Here is a 26,032-nt window from a genome sequence, read left to right as displayed (position 1 = left end):
CCACATGTCTGCTCACTAGGGATTTTGGTTCTTTCCCAGCTCGCCGGGTTTGGGTTCTTGGTGAACTGGAGGAAGTTCTATCTGGTTCCCTCTCAGGTTCGGTCTTGGCTGGGTCTGGTTTGGGACGCTCGCACTGCTTCCTTGTCTCTACCTCCGGCGGCTCTGTTGCGCCTGCGGTTCCACCTTTGCCTGTTTTTGAGGGGTTCCCATGTCACGAGGCGGTTACTCGAGAGTTTGTGCAGAAGCCTGAACTTTGCCATGATGGTCTACCCGCTGGGTCGGGTGTAGCTTGGTCGGCTGTTCTGGTTCCTTCGGGGATGGCCCTTCCGCCTCTCTCGCGATGGTTGGGTTCAGCCTCCGGGGGCTTTGTGTCGGTTGCTGCGTCGCCGGCTTCCTCTAAGGGTTTTTCGGGGGTTCGTTGCCTTGGCGCCTTCCCAAGCCCTCACTCGATGTGTACATGGATACGTCGTCTCTTGGCTGGGGTTTTGTGACCAGTGCTCACCAGGCCGGCCAAGGTTGGTGGGGTCCGTCCTTCCGTCGGGCTCACAGCTCGGTACAGGAGTTCGTGGCGGTGTGGATGTCGCTCCGGAGGGTTAGAGTCGCTCACGGATCGACGATCCGGCTCCATTCGGACTGCTCCCCGGTGGTTCATTGTCTGAATTGCGGGGGTTCAATGCGGTCCTTGGCTCTTTGGGGCTGGTCGCTTCGGGTGACTCGTCTGCTGAGTTCTCGAGGTTTGGCTCTCCTGGTGGCTCACGTCTGGAGGGTGTCCAATGTCCTGGTGGTCGGCCTGTCCCGGTTCCTTCCCCTTTCCACAGAATGGACGGTCGATGCCGACTCCTTCAGTTGGCTGTGCCGGACGTTCGGGACTCCGGACATGGATCTCTTTGTGTCGGCGTGGTCGAGGCGTCTCCCGGTATACGTGGCGCCTTTCCTTGACTGTGAGGCCGTTGGGGTCGATGCCTTCAGGCAGGACTGGGCGAGCTGGGGTTACCTGTACCTCTTTCCCCCGGTTCTGCTGTTGCTCCAGGTCCTGGCTTGCTTGGAGACTTACTAGGGTCGAGTTGTCCTTCTGGCTCCATGGTGGCCAGCCCAGACTTGGTTTCAGGCGCTGCTTGCTCGATGTCCGAACTCGAGGGTCTTCCCGTGGCTCCACCTTTTTCAGCAGATCGGTCCAGCCCTGTACAAGGCAGGTTCGGTCTTCTCCTCGAGTCTTCTCGTCGGGTGCTTTTGACTGGTTTATCATTTCTTGTATAGTGTGCAGGTGGCTTCGTGTTGGTCTCCCACCTGTGTGCTTCGTCTCGGCGGCAGTATGAAGTTTCCTGGTGGTCCTTCCAGTTTTTCCTATCACTGCGTAGGTATTCTTCGGTCTCTGATAGCGTTGTAATGTCCTTTCTCTCTTGGTTATTTCAGGACCGTCATCTTATGCCGAATACTGTCGCCTCGTATTGTACGGCGTTGGCGGAGCCGCTTTAACTTGCTTTCGGTGTTGTTATTTCTGCCATGTTTCGCAAGCTATCTTGTGCGTTGTGTCACCTCCGGCCTGCTCATGCGCCGCCTGAGCGGTCTTGGTCCTTGGATCGCATGCTCTCGTTTCTCTCTTCTTCTCGGTTTGTTGTGGCCCCTTTTGTTCGGGATTGTTTTTCTAAGGCTCCTTTCCTTGTGGCATTGGCCTCTGGGGGTCAGGTAGGGGAGCTTCATGCTCTCCTCCGGCGCAGAGGTTTCTGCTCGTTCAGTCCTGGTGGTCGTATTGTTTGCTTGCAGTCGTCTCCCTCTTTTCTGGCAAAGAATGAGATGGCTGCGTTCCGGAGGGGGCTGTGGGTTGTTGATGCTTGGTCAGGCCGGGGGTGCATCATGTGTTGTGTCCGGTTGCGGCTCTCAAACGTTATTTGCGCGCCACGGCTTCGGTTGCCGGGGATGCACTCTGGGTTGATCCAGTTTCCCTTCTTCTCTGTTCCCAGGCTCGAGTCTCTCAGGTCATCCTCAGGGTTATTAAGTGTAGCCAGCCTGCGGTTTTTCCCCAGGCCCACGACGTTCGTAAATTTGCTGCTTTGGCTGCGGTCTTTGGCAAGATGTTTTTGGTGGACATTCGGACCCGGGGTTTTTGGAGATCGAACAGGGTCCTGGCTGCTCCCCACCTGGTGAATGTTCCTGGGTCTGGTCGGGGCTGCGTTGCTTTGGGTCGGCGGTTGCAGCCAGTTATCTCGATTTTGCGTTGAGGAGTGATTACAGACCGCCTCCCGGGTAAGTCCCTGTTTTTTCCTTATCTTTGGGTAGTTAGCTCCGTGGAGCCGACAGGGTTCCCCTCAGAAAACCAGCGTTGAATGTAATGAAATGCCATTTTCTGGGTGAGTCGTGGAGGCTCCCAGGCTCCCTCTGGGAGGGAGGCTCAAAGAGCCTCAAAAAATCAAAGGCTCCCTCTCCAGTCGGTGGTGTTTTCGCGTTTTTTGACATCCAGCCTAAGAACTAACGGTTGGGTCGTCGACAGTGGGGTCTGGAGCTCCCCCTTCCCTCTCCTGGGGAGGGTGGGGGGGGGGGGGTTGTGCAGACAGCAGGGTTGCGACATGACATCATGCTTGTTTGCTAATTTTCGTTTGGGGAGTTCTGTCCACTTGTTCGGTCTTCGGTTGCAATAGTTTACCAGAAAAGGGGTTTGTTTTGGGGTACCTACCTTTCTGGGTGCCTATCCTGGTCGATGGCAGACATAGAATGCTCCCAGTCATAAGGGGGGTCTCTATAGGCCATTGCTCCTCGTGCCTCTAGAGGGGGCCAGGTTCTGGCTTGTGGTCCCCGGTAGGCAAGAACTCCATGCATTGACTGATGCCAGAAAGTTATACATATCCATTCAGCCTGGATAGCTCCGAGAAGCCTCCGGGAGTCGCCCAGAAAATGGCGTTTCATTACATTCAATGCTGGTTTTTTGCCAGACTATTGTGGCTAAAATATGTCACCTACGATTGTTTTGTTATTTTTCCGTGATCAGGGAACACAAATGAACACTTGTATAAGACGAAAGAATTTTTTGGGATTTTTTTTTTTCCGCCTGTGGGTGTTGAAGCCATTTGAACCCCTTGCGGTTTGAGGGGTTAATATGGTTGGAGCAGTAAATGTGGCTTAATATGGCTGGAGCAGTAAATGTGTCTTAATATGGTTGCAACAGTGACGTGATCCTCAACATAACCTGCTTGTTGTCTGTCCCCCACAGGAAATGGCCCATGCCCAAGATCGGCGTGCCAGATGGTTGCCATGTCTGATGGTCGAGTGCTGATGTACGGTGGCTACAGCAAAGAGAAGATCAAGAAGGATGCTGATAAGGGAGTTACACATTCAGACATGTTCATCCTAGCACCAGACAGTGAGTTGAGGATGACAAGTAAACACTATACGCACACATTACACATGTAAACTGGGAACTATTCTGGTTGGGACATCAACTCCAGTCTATAGGTCTTCTGCAGTTGACAATAATCTTATGTCCTTCTGTTCTTATGTAGAAAGGAGACAATATTTTGGTGTGTCCTGAACCAGGTTAAACCAAACATCATTACCTCGACATGTTTCCAACGTATGGATTTTGTTTATTTATTATATCCAGAACGTTGATTCTGTGAACCTCGTTTCGGCAAATCTCCAGTTGCACCGCACACTTTCCAGGTGAGATTTACTAGCCTTATTCATTGAACAAAAGTTCGCTGAAGCGGGAGATGTGCAGATTTGCTTAGGATGTTGGGCTAGAGTTCTCAGACTGGTGGGAAAGCTGCCCATCATATGATAGGTCGAAATTAAAATTTCCCTCTGTGAAATTACCCCATAGAGTGTGGGCAATATTAGGGTATGCAATGTAACTTTATAATATTATTCTTATCATGTTTTTAATTATTTTCATAGATGCAACATTAAAAAAACAAAAAAGGCTGGAGCCTTGGGGTAAGCTGTTGAAATATTTAAAACTAAATTCTATGGTTCATTTTAATTTTGAGTTGCAGTAATTTTCACTGACTAAAGTATGGGCCTTCTAGCAGTGAAAATGAGATTTCAAGACTGGGAAATATGCTATAAGTGGTGAAATTACATTATGGACAGACTGAAATATGTTGAAATAAAAGTTTTGCTCGGTGAAATCAGTTCATAAAGCATAGGTTATATTAGGATATGAATGTATCTATCTTAATATGGGTACAATTATATTTTCTGTGGGGAGCCCCTACGGCTCCCTGGAGCTTATCGGGCTAATGTATGTTATATTAGACCAGGACATTAGCTAAGGAGTTCAGACCTACCAGGGACCAGCGCCAGAACCTGGCCCCTTCAGAGAGGTATCAGGGAGCAATGGCCCTGGAAAACCCCCTTGTGGTTGGGGTTTTTCCTTATCTGCCATTGACCGGGATTAGGCACCCAGAAAGGTAGGCATAACAAAACAAACCCCACATGGTAAAAAACTAAAACAAAAAACCGAACAGAGAGGTAGAAACTCCCTACAATCCCAAGGAAACGCGCAAACATCACACTTTACTGCCACGCTGATCATCCGCACAGCCTTCCCCGCCCCGAGAGGGGGAGGGGGAGCCCTGGACCTACCGCGCCGGCTGCCTAGCATCAGTTCGTAAGCTAATGTCAACCGGGATAGACGCTTCTCTGGCCTCAGTTTCCTAGGCGGTGTTTGCCTTGTGTGGCATTCACTGCCGTGTGTTGTGTTGTGCGGTGGCCAGGAGTACTTCATCAGTTCCGGGGCTGCATGTGCTTAGTGGCTGACTTACCTAAGCGCCCTGTGAGTACTGCCTTGCATAACAGGGTTATCTTCCCTGGGGCGTTCGGGAACCATTCCCGTAGAGGTTCTTGCTACTCAGCATTTGCCTCGCCCTTGGGGCCAGCTGGGGCTTGGGGCCCTTGTTTGGCCCTGGGTAGGGACTGGTATTATGCTGGTAAGGGCGTCAAGGTGTTGTGCAACCTGCCACCTACGCGGCGACCAGTTCCTGTTGCCTCTGGAGACGGTGTACTTTTGCGGGGTTTTTCTTTTGTTTTTATTTTCAATTGCCTGGTGGGAGTCTGCCTAGCATGGCTATAGTTCCACTGGTAGTGTTTGGTGGCCCTCTGCTAGGCCCCCGTGATTGTACACGTCGCAGAGGTTTTCAGTGTTGTCCTCTACCCTCTTGTTATTTTTGGGTTTCTTAACTGGTTAGCAACACCTTGCCCGGGCTTCCCGTAGTAGTCCGCCTACGGGCCCTTGAAACCCCTGACGGGGCTCGGTGGACCATTGAATGTGCCCTCCGGGTTCCAACCCGTCTTATACGGGATTGTTGGTTGCTGTGCCCTTGTCTCCGGGTGACAGTCGCCACTTTTACCTCCATCGTGCTGCCTGTTGGGTCACTGACACCTTGACTCGGAGTCTTGTGAGAGAGATTCTCTGCTTGTTCTCCAGTACTTTTCTGATGTTATTACTGTTCAGAGTACAGTACAGGTGGTATCTGTGTTGCAAGCTAGGTTAGGTTGCTGCAAAACGCTAGGTTGGTTTCCCACTTGGATGCCCTGGGGCTGCCCCCGTTTTGGTGCTGTTCGCCCCTTTCCCTCCCTGTTCCCGGCTCCGGACCGTCTGCGGGTTTCGGGGTCGGGGCGGGGTTTAGTTGGGGCTGAGACTCGGCGGTTTTCAGGGGCTGCTGCGTTCGGGTTAGGGACGGAGATTTTCGAGCCTGTTCCTCCTGCCAAGGCTTCTGGGTCTTACCAGCGGCCCTTTCTTGCTGCCTTTCCCATGGACTCTTGCTTTTCTTTAAGGGCGGAGGGCTTGGAGGACGGCTCTACCCCGGCGCCTCTGTTGCGGGTTCCTGGGGCTGTGGGGAATGCCTGCTAGCAGTTCTGGGGCGGTTTACCTTTGCCTGGGTTTTCTGCTTCTGGGCAGAGTTTTTCACCCATCCAGTCTGCTTGCATCCCACTTTTGCTGGCGTGTTTTCGTATCTTTAGCGTCGGTCACATCCCTCTGTTCTGGTGGCCATTTTCTTCTGCCGGTTTCCCGGAGTGGACACCAGGGCGGCGTTGCAGTTTGTTTACATGCGCCTGGGTGTGCGAGCAAGCGTCTTGGGTGAGTTTTCACCTTTTTCATGGGTTTTATTCTCCTGTTGTCGTTTCTTTGCTTTTCTGGTGTTTTCTGCTCATTTCCTGTTCCTCTGGGAACGTTTGAGTGTTGATTTTACATCAGGTTTTCCGTTTTGTCTGTTTTGGGTCTGGGCCCTTGGGTTTGGGCTCAGTGTCCCTGTCTGTTATGCTTGCTCCCACACCTTGTCCCTCGGTTTTCAGTCTGTTTTGACCGTTTCCCTGGGGGTTCTGTCTGGGGTCTGTGCTTTGCCTTTCTGTGGTGTATCTCTGCCGGCAAATGTGGTGGTTTGGGCTCCCCCTGGTTCGATTCCGGGTTCGTTTGGGTTCTTTGGTTTCGTTTTATAGGTTTTCTCCTCTTGGGGCCCCCTTTGTGGGTTCAGGGGGCTTTGTTTCCTTGTGTGTGACCCGGTTCTGCCTTCTGGAGTTTTGGGGTCTTCCTGGCTTGCAGACTGGATCTTTTTGGATCTTGGCACGTGTTATGGTCGTGCTGGGACTTTGAGGTTGTTGTCGAGGTGGGCCTTTTGATGCAGTTTTGTGCCTTCTTCGCCTGGTCGGCGTGGTGCTCTCTGCCCACTGGTCGGTGGCTGGTAAATTTCTTTTCACGTGTATGTGTGTGTGAACACATGTACATTTACATGTGGACACTGTGTGTAATTAGCTAAGTGTAATTACCTAAGTGTAGTTACAGGATGAGAGCTACGCTCGTGGAGTCCCGTCTTCCCAACACTCTTTGTCATATAATGCTTTGAAACTACTGACGGTCTTGGCCTCCACCACCTTCTCACTTAACTTGTTCCAACTGTCTACCACTTTATTTGCGAAGGTGAATTTTCTTATATTTCTTCGGCATCTGTGTTTAGCTAGTTTAAATCTATGACCTCTTGTTCTTGAAGTTCCAGGTCTCAGGAAATCTTCCCTATCGATTTTATCAATTCCTGTTACTATTTTGTATGTGGTGATCATATCACCTTTTTTTCACACCTCGTGTACTCACCTAGTTATGCTTGCGGGGGTTGAGCTCTGGCTCTTTGGTCCCGCCTCTCAACTGTCAATCAACAGGTGTACAGGTTCCTGAGCCTATTGGGCTCTATCATATCTACACTTGAAACTGTGTATGGAGTCAGCCTCCACCACATCACTTCCTAATGCATTCCATTTGTCAACCACTCTGACACTAAAAAAGTTCTTTCTAATATCTCTGTGGCTCATTTGGGCACTCAGTTTCCACCTGCGTCCCCTAGTGCGTGTGCCCCTTGTGTTAAACAGCCTGACTTTATCAACCCTGTCGATTCCCTTGAGGATCTTGAATGTGGTGATCATGTCCCCCCTAACTCTTCTGTCTTCCAACGAAGTGAGGTTTAATTCCCGTAGTCTCTCCTCGTAGCTCATACCTCTCAGCTCGGGTACTAGTCTGGTGGCAAACCTTTGAACCTTTTCCATTTTAGTCTTATGCTTGACTAGATATGGACTCCATGCTGGTGCCGCATACTCCAGGATTGGTCTGACATATGTGGTATATAATGTTCTGAAAGATTCCTTACACAAGTTTCTAAAGGCCGTTCTTATGTTAGCCAACCTGGCATATGCTGCTGCTGTTATCCTCTTGATATGAGCTTCAGGGGACAGGTCTGGTGTGATATCAACCCCCAGGTCTTTCTCTCTCTCTGACTCTTGAAGTGTTTCATCTCCCAAGTGATACTTTGTATCTGGTCTCCTGCTTCCTACCCCTATCTTCATTACATTACATTTGCTTGGATTAAACTCTAACAGCCATTTGTTCGACCATTCCTGCAGCTTGTCCAGGTCTTCTTGAAGCCTCAAGCTATCCTCCTCTGTCTTAATCCTTCTCATAATTTTGGCGTCGTCAGCAAACATTGAGAGGAATGAGTCTATACCCTCTGGGAGATCATTTACGTATATCAGAAACAAGATAGGTCCAAGTACAGAGCCCTGTGGGACTCCACTGGTGACTTCACGCCAGTCTGAGGTCTCACCCCTCACTGTAACTCTGCTTCCTATTGTTTAGGTACTCCCTTATCCACTGGAGCGCCCTACCAGTTACTCCTGCCTGTTTCTCCAGCTTATGCACCAACCTTTTATGGGGTACTGTGTCAAAGGCTTTCCGACAGTCCATAAAAATGCAGTCCGCCCACCCTTCTCTTTCTTGTTTAATCTTTGTCACCTGATCGTAGAATTCTATGAAGCCTGTAAGGCAAGATTTACCCTCCCTGAACCCATGTTGATGGGTTGTCATGAAGTCTCTTCTCTCCAGATGTGTTACTAGGTTTTTTCTCACAATCTTCTCCATCACCTTGCATGGTATACAAGTTAAGGAGTAGTTCTGGCCTGTAGTTCAGTGCCTCTTGTCTGTCACCCTTTTTGTATATTGGTACTACATTAGCAGTCTTCCATATTTCTGGTAGGTCCCCCGTTTCCAGTGACCTACTGTGCACTATTGAGAGTGGTAGGCAAAGTGCTCCTGCACACTCTTTCAATACCCATGGCGATTTTCCATCCGGCCCAACAACTTTTCTCACATCCAGCTCCAATAGGTGCTTCTTGACCTCATCTCTTGTAATTTTGAACCTATCCAAGGTCACCTGGTTTGCTGCCACCTCTTCTAGCGCCGCGACATCTCCCTGTTCTATTGTAAAGACCTCCTGGAACCTTTGTTGAGTTCTTCACACACCTCTTTGTCATTCTCTGTGTACCTGTCCTCGCCCACCCTAAGTTTCATCACCTGTTCCTTCACTGTTGTCTTCCTCCTGATGTGACTGTGTAGTAGCTTTGGTTCAGTCTTGGCTTTATTAGCTATATCATTTTCATACCTTTTCTCAGCTGCTCTTCTCACACTGACATACTCGTTCCTGGTTCTCTGGTATCTCTCTCTACTTTCTGGTGTTCTGTTATTACGGAAGTTCCTCCATGCCCTTTTGTTCAGCTCCTTTGTTTTCATACATTCCTTATTAAACCACGGATTCTTCCTTTGCTTCTGTTTTTTCCTGTCGGGCTGGGACAAACCTGCTTACAGCCTCCTGACATTTTTGGGTGACATAATCCATCATGTCTTGTACGGACTTTATTCCGAGTTCTGTGTCCCAATGTATATCCCATAGGAATTTATTCATTTCCTCATAGTTTCCCTTTCGGTACGCCAGCCCTTTGGTTCCCAGTTCTATTTTGGGGGTGATAATTCCCAGCTCAACCAGGTACTCAAAGCTCAATACACTATGATCACTCATTCCCAAGGGGGCTTCCAACTTCACTTTCCTTATATCCGACTCATTTTGGGTAAATATCAGATCAAGCAAGGCTGGTTCATCCCCTCCTCTCATTCTTGTGTAACATACCTTGTGTGTATGTGTATTGGTATATGTATGTGTATGTGTATAGGTATATGTATGTGTATATACATAATATATATGTGTATGTATACTTTTTCTTTCGGAAGGGACTCTGTTCCCTGCTCTGTTGATGGGGCGCTGGGGGAGCAGCTTGCTCTGTTGACTCTCGCATGGTCCCGCAGTTAGTGGGCGCTTTTGGTTGTTTTCCAGCCTCTGGTGGCGGCGGTGGATGGCTTCTCCACCTTTGGGGGGTTCAGGGCTGGCGGGGTGGGCTTCTTCCCCTGCACTTCGTCATGTCATCTTAGTGGGTGCGTTGGACGTGGTCGATCCGCACCATCCTTCTGGGGTTCCCTTCTGCTCTATGCAGACATGGGCCTGTCGAATCTGCTGTTCTTTTGGACTTCTTCAGTCTGCGCCCTGGATTCTATGCCCTCATCGGAGGACTGTTGTCTCCTGTCCGACTTCTGTTGGAGCCGGGTGCCTGGATGGTGGCCCCTGGACCTCCAGGTCAATTCTTGGCACGTTCCTCTCCAGTTTTCCTGGACTGGCACAGTTGGTGGTGCTGCTTCAGGCTTGCCGCTTTTGTTGGGGCTTTCTCGGGCATTGTTTACAGCTCCGGCCTGCTCATGTGCCACCTGAGCCGGCCTGGTTGTTGCACCGGGTGCTCTCTTCTCCCTTCTCCACGGTTTGTGATGGCCCCCCTTGGTTCAGGCCTGTTTTTCTATGGCTCTTTTTTTTCTTGTTGGCATTGGGCTCTGGGGGTTGGGTCGGAGAGTTTCATGCTCTCCTCTGGCGCAGGGGTTTTCTGCTCTTTCGGTCCTGGTGGTATTTTCTTTATTTGCAGCCATATCCTTCTTTTCTGGTGAAGAATGAATCTACTGCTTTCCAAAGGGTTGTTGATGCTTGGTTGGTTCGGTCAAGGGTGCATCATGTCTTGTGTTGGTTTGTGGCTCTTCGCCATTATTTGCGCACCATGGCCTCTTTGGGGGAAGACGTGCTTTCGGTTGACCCAGTTTCCTTTCTTTATTCCAGGGCGTGGGTCTCCCAGGTTGTCCGCAGGATTATTCGGTCCAGTCAACCTGCGGTCTGTCCCCGTGCCCACGCTGCTCGTAAGTTCGGCGTTCGGTTGCTGTTTTGGTAATTTGTCCTAGCCTATCTTTCAGGTATGGGGCTTTTGGAGGTCGAACTGGGTCCTGGCTGCACGTTTCCTTGTTAATGTTCATAGTCCTTCTCGGACGTGTATAGCCTTGGGTCGCAGGTTGCGGCCAGTAGTCTCGACTTTGAGGTGAGGAGCAAGTGACGACAGCCTCCCGGGTGAGTCCCCTTTTCTTCTTATCTTTGGTTAGGTAGCTCCATGGAGCCGAAGGGGGGCTCCACAGAATACCAGCGTTGAATGTAATGAAACACCATTTTCTGGGTGAGACCCGGAGGCTCCCTGGCATCCCTCTCTCGGTCTGGGATCCCCCCCCCCCCCAGTCCTCCTCCCAGGGATGTGGGGGGGTTGCGCAGACAGATGTGCGGCGGTTATGGGATGACGTCATGTTTGTTTCCTTGTTTTTGATTGGGGAGTTCTGTTTGCTAGTTCGGCTTTCGGTTTGCAATTTTTTACCAGCAGTAGTTTGTTTTAAAATTCCTACCTTTCTGGGTGCCTGACTTGGTAGATGGCAGACAAAAACTGCTTCCAATTACACGGGGGTGTCTTTAGTCCATTGCTCCTCGTGCCTCTTTTGAGGGAGCCAGGTTTTGGCTCTGGTCCCTGGTAGGCTTAGAACTCCTTCGATTGACTGTTGCCACGGTCTAATATATACACATCAGCCTGGTATACCTCCGGGCAGCCTCCGGGGTCTCGCCCAGAAAATGGTGTTCCATTACATTCAACGCTGTTTTCTGTGGGGAGCCTCTACGGCTCCCTAGAGCTTATCGGGCTAATGTATGTTATGTTAGACCGGGACATTAGCTATGGAGTTCAGACCTACCAGGGACCAGCGCCAGAACCTGGCCCCTTTAGAGAGGTTTCAGGGAGCAATGGCCCTGGAAAACCCCATATGGTTGGGGGTTTTCCTTATCTGCCATCGACCGGGGTTAGGCACTCAGAAAGGTAGGCGTAACAAAACAAACCCCACATGGTAAGAAACTACAACAAAAACTGAACAGAGGGGTAGAAAACTCCCTACAATCCCAAGGAAAACAATCAAACAATCAATTTACTGCCGCGCCGGTCGTCCGCGCAGCCCTCCCCTCCCTGGGAGCTGGGAGGGGGAGCTGCCTTTAGTTCGCAAGCTAGTGTCAACTGGGATAGACGCTTCTCTGGCCTCAAATTCCTTGGCGGTGTTTGCCTCGTGTGGCGTTCTCTGCTGTTTTTGTGTGGTGTGTGGTGGCCAGGAGTACTTCATCAGTGCCGGGGCTGCATGCGCCTAGGGGCTTCCTTCCCTAGGCGCCCTGTGAGTACTGCCCTTGTGTGTCAGGGTTATCTTCTCTTAGGCGTTCGGGAACCGCTCCCGTAGAGGTTCTTGCTGCTCGGCATTTGCCTCGCCCTTGGGGCCAGCTGGGGCTTGGGGCCCTTGTTTGGCCTTGGGTAGGGAGTGGTATTGTGCTGGTTAGGGCATCAAGGTGTTGCGCAGTCTGCCACCTAAGCGGCGACTGGTTCCTGTTGCTCTGGGGACGGTGTACTTTTGCGGGGTTTTTCTTTTGTTTTGTTTCTGTTTGCCTGGTGGAGGTTCTGCCTTGTGGGCCCACAGTTCCCCTGGTATTGTTTTGGTGGCCCTCTGCTAGGCCCCCGTGCTTGTACACGTCCCAGGGGTTTTCAGTATTATCATTTACCTTCGCGTCTGGTCTTTTTGATGCGGGTGTATCACCATTTCTGTGGTGATCAGGTGGCTTCTTTGATGGTGTCCCACCTGAGAGCTTTGTCTCGACGACAGTATGAAGTTTCCTGGCGTTCTTTTCGCCATTTTCTGGCTCTTCGTAAGTTGTTTTTTCTTTCGGAACGGGTTGTTTTGTCCTTTCTTTCTTGGCTTTTTCAGGACTGTCATTTGATGCCTAATACTGTCGCCTCGTATCCTGCGTCGCTGGCGGAGCCGCTCAAGCTAGCTTTCGGGGTGGACGTCACATCCGCCCCGTTTCGTAAGCTTTCCCGTGCTATATTTCACCTCCGGCCTGCTCATGCGCCTCCTGAGCCGTCCTGGTCCTTGGACAGGGTGCTCTCCTATCTTTCCTCTCCTCGGTTTGTGGTGGCCCCTTCAGTTCCTGATTGTTTTTCCAAGGCTTTGTTTTTGTTGGCATTGGCCTCTGGGGGCCGGGTAGGGGAGCTTCATGCTCTCCTCCGGCGCAGGGGTTTCTGCTCTTTTGGTCCTGGGGGTAGGTTTGTCTGTTTGCAGCCTTCTCCATCTTTTCTGGCGAAGAATGAGATGGCTGCTTTCCGTAGGGGTCCGTGGGTCATTGATGCTTGGTTGGTTTGGCCGGGGGTGCATCATGTGTTGTGTCCAGTTGCAGCACTTCGCCGTTACCTGCACGCTTCAGCCGGGGTGGCTGAGGATGCGCTTTGGGTTGATCCGGTTTCCCTCGTTCCCTATTCCAGGGCTCGGGTCTCATTGGTTGTCCGCAGGGTTATTAAGTATAGCCAGCCTGCGGTCTATCCTCGCGCCCATGACGTTAGGAAGTTTGCCGCTTTGGCTGCCGTGTTTGGTAATATGTCTTGAGCACATATTCGGGCGCGTGGATTTTGGAAGTCGAACAGGGTCCTGGCCCCCCGTTATTTTGTGAACGTCCCTGCTCCTCGGCGTTCTTGTGTTGCTTTGGGTCGCAGGTTGCAGCCAGTTGTCTCGACTTCGCGTTGAGGAGTTTGTGGCCGTCGCCTCCCGGGTAAGTCCCCTTTTTCCTTCTCTTTGGGTATGTAGCTCCAGGGAGCCGTAGGGACTCCCCACAGAAAACCAGCATTGAATGTAATGAAACACCATTTTTCTGGGTGAGCCCCGGAGGCTCCCTGGCTACCCTCCCTTCCATCTGATCGGCGGGATTTTTCGCGTTGGTTGAAGTCTAGTTTCTGAACTCAAGGCAGCTGGCTTGGCGTGGTCTGCCGCCCCCCCCCCCCCCCCCCCGCTCCCCCTCCCGGGTAGGAAGGGCTGCGAGGACGACCGGCGTGGCAGTAAATTGATTGTTTGATTGTTTTCCTTGGGATTGTAGGGAGTTTTCTACCTCTCTGTTCGGTTTTTGTTGTAGTTTCTTAGCATGTGGGGTTTGTTTTGTTACGCCTACCTTTCTGGGTGCCTAACCCCGGTCGATGGCAGATAAGGAAAACCCCCAACCATATGGGGTTTTCCAGGGCCGTTGCTCCCTGAAACCTCTCTGAAGGGGCCAGGTTCTGGCACTGGTCCCTGGTAGGTCTGAACTCCATAGCTAATGTCCCGGTCTAACATAACATACATTAGCCCGATAAGCTCCAGGGAGCCTCCGGGGCTCACCCAGAAAATGGCGTTTCATTACATTCAACGCTGGTTTTTTTGGTCGTTTCTTCTGGCCTGTGGCCGCGTTTGGCGACTCCTCCCTCTTCAGGGAGTTTGGGGCTATGGGGCAGGCTTCTTCTCTTACGCTTCGTCAGGTTATCTTGGAGTGGGTGTGCTTGGGCATGATCGAAACAACCCCATCCTTCAGGTGGGTTTCCCGCCTGTTTGCAGTGCCGAAACGGGACTGTGCAGATATGAGGTTCATTCTGGACTTGTCCCGTCTGAACCCTTGGATTCCTTGCCCCCCTAACTTTTAAATGACCACTGTCTCTGGTCCGGCTTCTTTTGGAGCCTGGTGCCTGGATGGTGTCCCTGGACCTCAAGGACGCATTTTGGCATGTCCAAAATGAACGGAAATACGCGTACCCTGTACAGGTAGTCAACAAGTGGAAGAAATGTAAGGAAACACTTGGACCGCGTACAGGTGGTCAACAAGTAGAAAAAATGTAAGGAAACACGCATACCCTGTACCAGGTGGTCAACAAGGGTTTTAAAAGTATCAACACAAGACACAACATGAAACAATGGGTATAAATTGGATAGGTTTGGATTTGGGAAGGACCTAGAATGATACTGGTTCGGTAACGGGTTAGTGGCATAGTGGGGGTGGGATGCCTTGATTGTTTCAAACATGGGTTGGACATATATTCGAGTGAGATTGGATGGATATAAATAAGAGCTGCCTCGTATGGGCTAAGAGGCCTTCTGCAGTTACCCTTATTCTCATGTCCTTATGTTGTTAAGTGGAAGAAATGCAAGGAAACACTCGGACCCTGTACAGGTGTTCAACAAGGGGAAGAAATGTAAGGAAACACGCATACCCTGTACAGGTGGAATACATTAGGAGAAGAAGTTGTGGAAGCCACTTCCAGGCATAAGTTTAAAGACAATATTGACAAAGATTGTGATCATCAGAATACTTAAGCTATAATGTAAGGGGAATAATAAGGCTCATAGACCTGGCATATAGAGATAGACCTTACTTCGCATTGAGTCACTGATAAGTAAACACTTTACATATTTTCTGTAGATACATTTGGACACATTAAATGTGGTTGTCCTTGCTGCTGCCATAACTATCTTATCTTTCTGCCTGTGGATGCAGAATGAACTGTTTGTCAACATTATTTTCTTTGTAAATATAATTGTTCTCATCACTCATTATATTTTCTGCATGGGGTATGTAATAATTTGGGCATCTTTTGTATAATGTGACTTTTATTCTTCTAACACATTCCTCCCCCTCCCCAGATATATTAAGAATAAAAATAATTTGGTTTAGTCTGGCCAGCTGATGGATTCCATTTAGCAGTGGACTCTAAAAAAGGTAATGGATTCCATTTAGCAGAAAATTAATCTTTTCCTCATTTACAGAGCACGATACACTTGGTATAAAGTGGAAATGGCAGACCGTGAAGCAGTCTGGAGTTCGGCCGTCACCCAGGTGTGGGTTCTCTCTCTCGCTTTCGAGTGGGGACAAGGCTTTCCTGTTCGGCGGAGTGTATGACGAAGTGGATGAAGAAGAGGAGCTAGAGGGTGTTTTCTATAACGATATATACCAGCTGGACATAATGAAGCAAATGTGGCATGAAGGTAACTTGATTTTTAGTACTATGTCTCTCTCCCAGCAGAGGTTATTACCTTATTCTGTCTTTATCCAGGCTAGTCCCTTCAGTGGCTTCTCAGTGCAGGTTATTATGTACTGGCGCCCATGGACTGAGACCCCAAGTGTCTGTGTCTGTGACCATTTCGCTATCTTCCGGGAGCAGAGACCAGAATCCTTCCCCCCTCTCATAAGAGCTGGGCACTGACTTCACACAGTAGGAAAAGCCTGCAAAAAAAAAAAAAAAAAAAGTTACAAAAACTCAAAAACCACTCAAAGAGAAGCAATGACCCCCACCCTTCCCCTAACCAAAAAAAAAAAAAATACTCTCAACACTACCATGCTGCTTCCCCACTCTCTCCTCCAGATGGCAGCGCTAATCAGTGAGGAAACACCAGCGAGCCGAACACCATTGCTCTCGTATATGGTGCACTATCCAAATCACAGCATCAGTCGATACCTTTGTTCTGGCACAGTGGCTTTTCCATTGGTTTTACAGTCCAGTGTTGGAGTGTTGTGCATTTTTAACTTGAGACAGCGGCTATGGAAAAAGGGTCATGCCCGCCTATGTTCAAAAAAATAAATCCAACAAATAACTTTTCATTATAGAATTATTTTCTTGTGTGGAGAATGTAAGAAAAACGTGAAAATAAGTGAATATTTATAGTTTCACTGGGTGGAGGAGCTCTGCAAGGCTGTGTCTGGCACTTGTCAACTCCTGATGCTCACCTGCTGACGCTTCCAGTTTTATCCTCTGATGTTTCACTGTTTTATTACTTGTTTTTCTTTATTTCTGTGGGGAGCCCCTATGGCTCCCTGGAGCTATCAGGCCAGTGTGTGATATGTTAGACCGAGACATTGGCTATGGAGTTTGACCTACCAGGGACCACAAACCAGAACTTCGCCCCTTCAGATAGGTTTCAGGGAGCAATGGCCCCTGGAAAAAACCCTTGTGGTTTGGGGGTTTTCCTTATCTGCCATCGACCAGGATTAGGCACCCAGAAAGGTAGGAATAACAAAACGAATCCCACATGGTAAGAAACTAACAACTAAAAACTGAAAAGGAAGACAGAAATCCCTCCAATCCCAAGGAAATTCCAATTCCTCCAAGGAGTGCCGGACCAACCGGGCTGTGGTGGGTATGTGGGCCTGCGAGCCACTCCAAGCAACAGCCTAGTGGACCAAACTCTCACAAGTCAAGCCTGGCCTCAGGCCGGACTTGGGGAGTAGAAGAACTCTCAGAACCCCATCAACCAGGTTAATCAACCAGGAAACAAGCAAACAAGTAAACATCACACTCAACTGCCACGGCGCTCGTCCGCGCAGCCCTCCTCTCCTCGGGATGGGAAGGGGGGAGCCCTGGACCTTCCCACGCCGGCTACTCAGGGCGTCAGTTCGCAAGCTAATGCCACCCAGGATAGACGTTTCTCTGGCCTCAGATTCCTCAGTGGTGTTTGCCAGTGTGGCGTTCTCTGCTGTATTATTGTGGTGTGTGGTGGCCAGGAGTTATTCATCAGTACCAGGGCTGCATGCACTTAGGGGCTTCCTTCCCTTAGCACCCTGTGAGTACTGACCTTGCATGTTTAGGGTTCTTTTCCTTGGGGTGTTTGGGAACCATTTCCGTAGAGGCTGACAAGCATTTACTTCGCCCTTGGGGCCAGCTGTGGTTTTGGGGCTCTTGTTTGGCCTTGGGTAGGAAGTGGTATTGTGCTGGTCGGAGCATCAAGGTGTTGTGCAGCCTGCCTCCCTAAGTTGCGGCCAGTTCCTGTTTCCTTTGCGGATGCTGAACTTTTGTTGTTGTGTTGATTTAGAGGCGACAACGATCATGGGATCGGATGCGCCCCGGCTGCCTAATACCGGGAAATAGCGGAGGGATGGGGTCCCCTGTAGTCTCTTCAGGCCATAGACCCTACAATCTCCTCAGGCCACATATTTTACTGTCTCTTCAGGCCACGAACATGACGGATGAAGCGGAAGGTATGGCGAAGGATGTCATGACGGACGTCTTCATCTCTCGCACCTTCCCCGTCAAGGAGAACGGGAACTGTGAGGCGAGGAATATTCAGCCTATGAACGTCACTCTGTAGTCTAATGCAAGCACTATAAAATTGAGGGCAGTGAAGAAGGTGTTCAACTGTATCCTCCTGGGTCGGACACCACTGGCAGTATGGGGAATCTACCAGTCGTAGACGATGGAGATGTGCAGCCAGGCAGATGTGCCCAATCCGGAGACGAGTGATGGCAGTGTCGAGGAGTCAAGAATGATGACGAGTCCATAGACGCGGGGAGGAGCCCTCCCGGAGACCCACCAGAGAGGAGGCCTTGAGTGCTGGCTCCATCATTGCCTCCCAACTCGCGAGGCAAGCCGCCCGGAGTTGCGGGAGAATTTCGGAAAGGTCCAGAGGCACATTTGTAGAGTCATGGAGAGCATGCGCCATCCATGCTGCTGCGTCGGCCACCTCATTGCCATTAATACCGACATGTGATGGAACCCATTGGAGATAGATCGACCAACCCGAAGTACCAGAGTATGACAGCAGTTCTCCACGGATCTGTGACACAGTATGACGATGGACTCGTGGACGCCGAGATGATTTCAGATGTAGGGGTGTAACTTAGTCTACGTAGAAAACGACCAGAGAGGGCCCTGAAACTTGTCGAAGTCTAGTATCCACTCAATTTAACGGCCTATATGGGGCTGTACCCTGGTCGTTATTTCCGTAGCTCCAGTATTTCCGAAATTAAGTGTCGGTAATTTTTCAAGTAACATTCAGGTAAGATATATTTTATACAGACAGCCACTGGGTCCACCACTCTAGTGCTTTCTACACTGTGACGTCACAGATTCATGGCACATTGTTTTGATTTGTCATGAGGCTGGAGTATTCATTCCGTGACTTTGTTGGACATATCTGCACAATCAAGAAACATCCGTGCACCATGTCGGCTCCAAATGCACTCAGTGATGGCTGACTGGTGGGTGGATGGGCAGGCAGGCAGGCAGGCAGGCAGGAAGAGGCTGGGAGGTATGCAGGGAGGAAGGCAGAGCTTGGGAGGGAGGCAGACAGAGGCTGGGTGGTAGACGGGGAGAGAGGCAGGCAGGCAGAGCTTGGGAGGGAGGCAGGTAGGCAGGCAGGCAGAGCTTGGGAGGGAGGGAGGCAGGCAGGCAGAAGCAGGGAGGGAGGCAGGCAGGCAGGCAGGCAGAGGCTGGGTGGTAGGCACGGAGGGAGAGGCAAGGAGGGAGGCAGGCAGGCAGAGGCTGGGTGGTAGGCAGGGAGGGAGGGAGTGGATGGAGATGGATGGTAGGATGGAGATGGATGGTAGGATGGAGATGGATTGATGGATTGATGGATGGATGGAGCTATGGTTGTTGAGGTGAAGCAGAGTGAGCGTGTGTATGGGAAGTTTGCGGGGGTGGTGGGGGGAAGGGATCTCAGGCCACATATTTTACTGTCTCTTCAGGCCACGGCTGAAGAGACATCTGGCTCGCAATCAGATGTTTGGATGGAAGGAAGGAGGGAGGGAGGGAGGAAGGAAGGAAGGAAGGAAGGGAAGGAGGGAAGAAGGGATGGAGGGAAGGAGGGATGGAGGGGATGGAGAGATGGAGGTAAGGAGGGAGAGAGGAAGGGATGGTTGAATGGAGGGAGGGAGCTGGGAAGGAGGGAGGGAGCTGGGAAGGAGGGAGGGAGGGAGGGAAGGAAGGAAGGATGGAGAGATTGAGGGAGGGAGGGAGGGAGGGAGGGAAAGAGGAAGGGATTGATGGAGGGAAGGAGGGAGGGAGGGAGGAAGGGATTGATGGAGGGAAGGAGGGATAGAGGGGAGGGAGTTGTACTCTTCAAGTCACTTGTGTTGTCCCGTCTTGAGTACTGCTCAGTACTCACTTCCCCCTTCAGAGCAGGAGAGATTGCTGAAATAGAGGGAATACAGAGAACATATATGGCACGCATAGACACGATAAAGCACCTAAATTATTGGGATCGTCTCAAAGCCCTCCAAATGTACTCACTAGAAAGAAGACGAGAGAGATATCAAATAATATACACCTGGAAGATACTGGAGGGCCAAGTACCAAATCTACACAGTAAAATAACAACGTACTGGAGTGAACGATATGGAAGAAAATGCAGAATAGAACCAGTGAAGAGCAGAGGTGCCATAGGCACAATCAGAGAACACACTGTATAAACATCAGAGGTCCACGGTTGTTCAACACCCTCCCAGCAAGCATAAGAAATATTGCCGGAACAACCGTGGACATCTTCAAGAGGAAACTAGATTTATTCCTCCAAGGAGTGCCGGACCAACCGGGCTGTGGTGGGTATGTGGGCCTGTGGGCCACTCCAAGCAACAGCCTGGTGGACCAAACTCTCACAAGTCAAGCCTGGCCTCGGGCTGGGCTTGGGGAGTAGAAGAACTCCCAGAACCTCATCAACCAGGTATCAACCAGGAGAGATGGAGGGAGGAAGGGATGGAGGGAGGGAGGGATGGAGGAAGGGAAGGAGGGACGAAGGGATGGAGGGGAGGGATGGCGGGAGGGAGGGAGGGAAGAAGAGAGGGAGGGAGGGATGGAGCAATGGATGTTGAGGTGAAGCAGAGACAGCGTGTGTAAGGGAAGTATAGGGGGGGGTGGCGGGTGGGGGGGGTGTGTCGGTGGTGGGGAAGGGAAGCGATAAGCCTAACACTTGACCCAGTTAACCAGATGTTTCTTAATTAAATTCTGGATGTACATCATATATATTTTTGCTTACAGATTTTGTTTACTAATATTATTAGGATAATAAAAAGTTATAAAATATGGATATTCTCCAGGCTGTCTCTGGCTGGCTGGCAGTCTACTGAGCCATTTTCCAGAAGGGTCTTGGTGGGGGGTGAGGCAGAAAGTGAGGGTGTGGGGGAGAGGTTCAGTGAGGGTGAGGGAGAGGATGAAAGGGGTAGGCGGCATGCTTGCCATGTGAGGACCCTCTGATGCCAAGACGAACCCAATACCGACCTTCGGTAATATCGACCGCTAGACCGTTATATGAGGCTCTAAATACCAGTCTCCCAAACTGGTCATTATTACCGGCAAATCGGTATAAAAGAGGCCGTTAAATTGAGTGGATGCTGTAGTCGTAAGGTTAGTTAGATTGCAAACAGTTCCCCGGCCAGGCACGAATGAGCAGGGGAGCATTTCCACGTCTGACAAAAGGAAGGAGGAGCAAAGTATGCTGCCGCAGATGTGGATGGTGGCTGATCTTTGTGGGATCCATCCGTGTAAACCTCAAAGTATCCAGAGTGTAAGGAGGCTCGTAGGTCTGCAAAAATTAAAGGGGCCACACCCTCTAAATCCCTCTTCCGACGAGGAGGCTTGGAAAAGTCCACAGAGATCCAGATGAGCTCTTCTGCCCACGGAGGCACGGATGAGATGATTGGGCCAGGGGTGAGTACAGGGACGTGATGGGAAAACTGTGAATATGCATCCAAGGCCCGGACGACGAAAGGCAACTGACGGTGTCTGGAGTGTCCAGCTTGCACATTTCACCAGTTAGCCTCAAGCTGCAGGCGAGTAAGTGGATGGGTAGCAGGGAGACGCACTATCTGTTGAAGCCAGCGACAGAGAGTGAGGAGATGTTCAAAACGCAGGGGCCACAACCCCGACTCAGCATGAAGAGAGAGGACTGGCGAGGAGGGCATAGCTCCTAGTGCTGAGCGAAGGGCACCATTTTCAATGGGATCCAGCCTTGCCAAGACCGATGATGCTGTTGTGCCATAGACTTCACTCGCATACATGATCTTTCTACGAATGAAGGCCTTATAGAGAGCTAGGAGCGACTCCCGTCAATCCCCCCATGCCGCACCATAGAGCCTTTTCATGATATTCACGCGTCGAAGGCATGAGGCCCGAAGGTAATCCACATGATGCCTCCACGTCAGGCGAGGGCCATCTAGAACGACCCCCAGCCATCTGTGTTCTGTAGCGATTGGGAGACGACGGCCCCCGACGGTCACCACTGGCTGGTCTGGCAAGCGGGTCCAGGAGAAGCTCATGATGCAACTTTTCACCGGGTTAACCACTTAACTGCACCAACCAAGTATTCGTCATCGGCAGGAAACTGTGCCAACCAAGAAAACTCTTTTTGATTTTTCCATACCCATTCTAAATGTGTGCGAGGTTAGTTGTGTACGAAATGGACTCTTAGGACCTCCAGTGAGAGGCAGCCATCTTGGAAAAAATTCCCAGAATGCCCTAGGGCTGCTGGCTGGGTTAGTTCTGAGTGAGCAACCATGGGTGGTGCACTCACCTCTGGCTCCCAAACACCTATCTGACGTGGTGTTGAAAGATAATGCTCTGTCGGTGAAAACCCTTATTGTTTGAAGAACATAAGGGTCATAATATTGGTGAAGCTAGGCGCAATAAGGACCTAACACAAAGGTCGGATGCAAGTGATACAGCACCTATGAGGATGATACAGCGAGTGTATCCAGTTGTAGCTCTGAGCGTCACCCTTGCAATCCTATGCTATCTCCAATTTATTTAGATGATACATAGATGAATCGTTTTCTGCGTTCAGTGATGATGCATCTGATACAAGTAGCATAGATGAACAGTGTTAGCAGCTTCCATGTGGTGTTTTCCATAGATATTTTCAAGACTACCTGAATCTCTTCCTGACTGACAGACACTCTTTGCGGCAAGTTGAATCTCTTCCTGTGTGGGACCATACAAAGCGATCTTTTCAAGACTACCTTACAAATAGATTTTTTCCTATAATCTTTTCAATATTTCCTTATGCTTTACAAGCTTGTCTACATGCAACCTACAAGTGCTAAAGCCAAGGGTGTACGTGAGTGCGTTATTTGCAAGCACACAGAATGAAGAAACAGGAAGCGAGAATTTATCTGTACCTGGAGCAACGAGAGTGAAGTCGCGCTGTGCACCATGGACTCCTTCGTTGATTATTACTCACTTCCGAAGTACTGAGTGTGTAATACAGTGTGCTAATGTGTAAATAGTGTGTGAAACTGTACATATTGTAATTTTAGTGAATTTTTAACAAGTAATATTGCGACAATAAACATTTATTGTGGACACATTACTGACACATGTATCACAGTTCTATGGAACATTATGAACATTCTACTGTATACATATTGTAATGGACTCAAATATGCATTATATATGATAAAAAACAAATAAAACTATTGGAAATACATAGGACAAATAATTGAAAATATATTTGTGGCAACACTTGGTGCTTGAATGGCCCGCGCGACCGTGTCTGGGCGATTCATGCACGGGCGACCAGGTCCTGATGACATCACAGCACAACCTTGTCCACGTCCCCACAGCCAAAGTAAGTGGAATTTGGTATTTATTTTTACATAGATATTTCAGGGAAGGGAATTTATCATTTTACAAAGAAAAAATAATTTTTGGGAAACACTTTTATTTCATGCGCACAAGGGGAATTTCACAATAAACTCGGCGCAGCACAGTGGTTAATGGTGAGCCCCATCCTCAGCACAATTGCAGAGAACACAGTCACAGCATTTTGCAGGGAGCCTTGTGCCTCCAGGAGAGTGGCACCATCTGCCATGAGGGTTACATCATCGGCATAGGTTAAAACCTGGACCCCCCCCCCCCTGGAATACCGGGAGATCAGACAGAAGGATGGAGAATAATAATGGGCTGAGAATTGCTCCCTGGGTGACACCACGCGAGAGAGGGTGGGACGTGGAGATGACTCCACTAACCGCTACTTTGAATGAGCGGCCCTGTAGATAGTTTTGGAACCACCTCAGTGCTGTACCTGAGAGACCTAGTCGAGCCAGACTCTGGAGGACAGCAGAATGAGATGCAGAGTCAAATGCATTCTTGATGCTGTACTTTTTTATTTTTTTTTATTTTTTTTTGTTTCATTTTGCTAGGTGGGGGGGGGGGGGGTCTGCCTCGTGTGGCTATAGTTCCACTGGTATTATTTTGGTGGCCCTCTGCTAGGCCCCCTGTGATTGTACATGTTGCAGGGGTTTCAGTGTTGTACTCTTCCCCTTGTTAGTTTTGGGTTTTAACCAGTTTGTAACACCTTGCCCAGGCTTCCCGTGGTCGATAACCTACAGGCCCTGGAAAACACTGTTAGGGCTCGGTGGACCAATGGATGCATCTTCTGAGTTCCAGCCAGTTTGAAAGTTGCTGTGTACCCTTGTCTCAGGGTGACAGTCACCTCTTTTGCCTCTGTCATGCTGCCTGTTGGTTCAATAACACCTTTGACCCGGAGTCTTGCGAGTCGTGTTCTCTGCTTGTTCTCCAATATTATTCTGATGATATTACTGTCAGCAGCCTGACAGCTGAGTGGACAGCACTTCAAATTCGTAGTCCTGAGGTTCCAGGTTCGATCCTCAGTGGAGGTGGAAACAAATGGGCAGTTTCTTTCACCCTGATGCCCCTGTTACCTAGCAATAAATAGGTACCTGGGAGCTTGACAGCTGGTACGGGCTGTTTCCTGGGGATGGATAACAAAAAGGAGGCCTGGTTGAGGACCAGACCACAGGGACACTAAGCCTCGAAATAATTTCAAGATAACCTCAAGATAAGATAGCATCCGTGTTACATGCATGGTTTAGGTTGCTGCAATGCGCTAGGTTGCTTTCCCACCAGCTACCCTGCTTTGGTTATATGGACCTGGACCTGGGAGTGTTGGTCACTTCAACTTTGGTTCAGTCCGCGCTCTCTGGTCCTTTCCCTGTTGTTCATCCTGTATCTCATCCCCCTGCTTCCTGCTCCCAAATGTCTGAGGGTTTTGGAGTTGGAGCAGGGTTTAGTTGGTAATGAGACTCGGGTAGCTTCGGGGGCTGCCCCATTCGGGTCGGGGATGGAGGCATTCAAACCTCCTGCCGAGGCTTCTGGATCCCACCAGCAGGCCCTCCTTCTTGTCACCCTTTTCCTTGGACTCTGCCTTTTCTTCAGGGGTAGAGGGTATGGAGGACTGCTCTGCCCCGGGTCCCAACTTGGGGAATCTCGGGGGTTAAGGGGGGAGGGGAATCGACCTGGAGGTTTTGGGACCCCTCCCCTTTGACTCTGCTTAGGTGCTAGTGTCTTCTTCATGGGGTTGTTGCAGGGGGAGGGGTTTTCTTACCCCCCTTCCCTGTATAAGTATGATTTGAGTTCAGCTCCTCCCCCAGGTTCGGGTTTAGTTCTGGGCCCCTTTGGGTTTCTTGGCCCCATCTTTCTGGAGGATTCTCCTTCTCATATCTCTGCGAGGGAGGTTCGGGAGGCTCTTGCTGCATACATCTGGTGAGACCTGGATTCCGCCTCTATCATGAATCCGTCCTCTTTTGAGTTTGGTTCTTCTTCCCCATTTTGGGTGCGCTTGGAGGTTCCGGAGTCTTCATGGCTGGCAGACTGCCCTTTCTTTTCGTTGGGGGCGTGGCATGGGTTCTGTCGGTCCCGGATGCTTGATTGGCAAGAAACATGTACCGTTCTGCAGGTTTACCTGGTGGGAGAGTTTGAGCACCTACATACATGCTTGTTTGCCCTTCTGCTTTCTCGGGGTGAACCTTCTCCCTGTGCAGCTTTGTGTAGCTACACGTGCAGTTTCCTTCCCTTTCGGCGTTCTTGGTTGCGGAAGACGCGCGCCGGTGGGCATTTGGCTTTGGTTTTGCGCTTCTTTTTCTTTCTCGTGCTGTCTTCTTCCTGGCTTGAGGAGAATGTGGAGGCGTTGAGTGCCGGGCCTTTGTCTGGTGTATGTCCTTGGCGACTAGGGCGTCGGCTGCACTGTTGAAGCTCTTTGCACTTATCCTGAAGGAGGCGGCATTTCTGTTATTTGCTTCTCGCCTAGCGTGCTGTCAGGCTGTGCTCACCCTCTCCTTGGACTCCAGTTGGGTCCCTGGCTCTTAGGTTTTCGTCTCCGTTTGCCGGTTGCTTTTTGCAGAGGCTGTGGTCTTGCAGTTTCTGCAGGTGCCTTCGTCTAGTTGTCATCCTATGTCGGCCTTATTGGTCTTCCGGGGCGGCTGTTCTTGGCCTTCTTGGAAGGATCGCGCCAGGGCTCAGGGTTCCGCTGGTCGAGGTGGGTAATTGGTGCCAGCTTCTGAGCCGACGTTGCCTTCGGAGACGGTGTCGTCTGGTCGACGAGATGATCGCGCTGTTTAGTGGTCGACTTCTCGTAAAGGGCGTTGGCCCTTTCACTGTTCGCCCCGGAAGGGAAAACTCGCTCTATTTGCTCACGCTAGGTCCCACAATTTGTGGGCATTTTTGATCGTGTCATCCGGCCTTGTGGTGGCTTTGGATGGCTCCTCCTCCTTTGGGGGGTTCGGGGCTGGTAGGGCAGGCTTCTTCTCCAGCGCTTCATCGGGTCATCTTGGAGTGGGTGTGCTTGGGCATGGTCAAAATGACCCCGTCCCTCAGCTGGGTTACCCGCCTGTTTACAGTGCTGAAACGGGACTTTGCGGATCTACGGTTCAATCTGGACTTGTCCCATCTGAACCCTTGGATTCCTTGCCCTTCCTTTCAGATGACTACT

At 50.3% G+C, this 26,032-nt stretch overlaps 1 protein-coding gene across 2 annotated transcripts in view; it reads left to right on the top strand.

Moving 5' to 3' along the window:
- LOC123762687 (kelch domain-containing protein 4) overlaps positions 1-26,032 on the top strand; it is a 154,145-nt gene that overhangs the window by 61,332 nt on the left and 66,781 nt on the right. For both annotated transcript variants that reach the window (XM_069339975.1, XM_045749377.2), the window contains exons 6-7: positions 3,206-3,355; positions 15,308-15,526. In XM_069339975.1, coding sequence (XP_069196076.1) covers positions 3,206-3,355; positions 15,308-15,526 — 369 coding nt within the window. The remainder of the gene's footprint in view (positions 1-3,205; positions 3,356-15,307; positions 15,527-26,032) is intronic.

Source organism: Procambarus clarkii, chromosome 5 (genome assembly GCF_040958095.1).
Source record: "Procambarus clarkii isolate CNS0578487 chromosome 5, FALCON_Pclarkii_2.0, whole genome shotgun sequence".
Lineage (NCBI taxonomy): Eukaryota > Metazoa > Arthropoda > Malacostraca > Decapoda > Cambaridae > Procambarus > Procambarus clarkii.
Note: the sequence above shows the minus strand (reverse complement) of the source record. Positions and strands in the feature narration are given on the sequence as shown.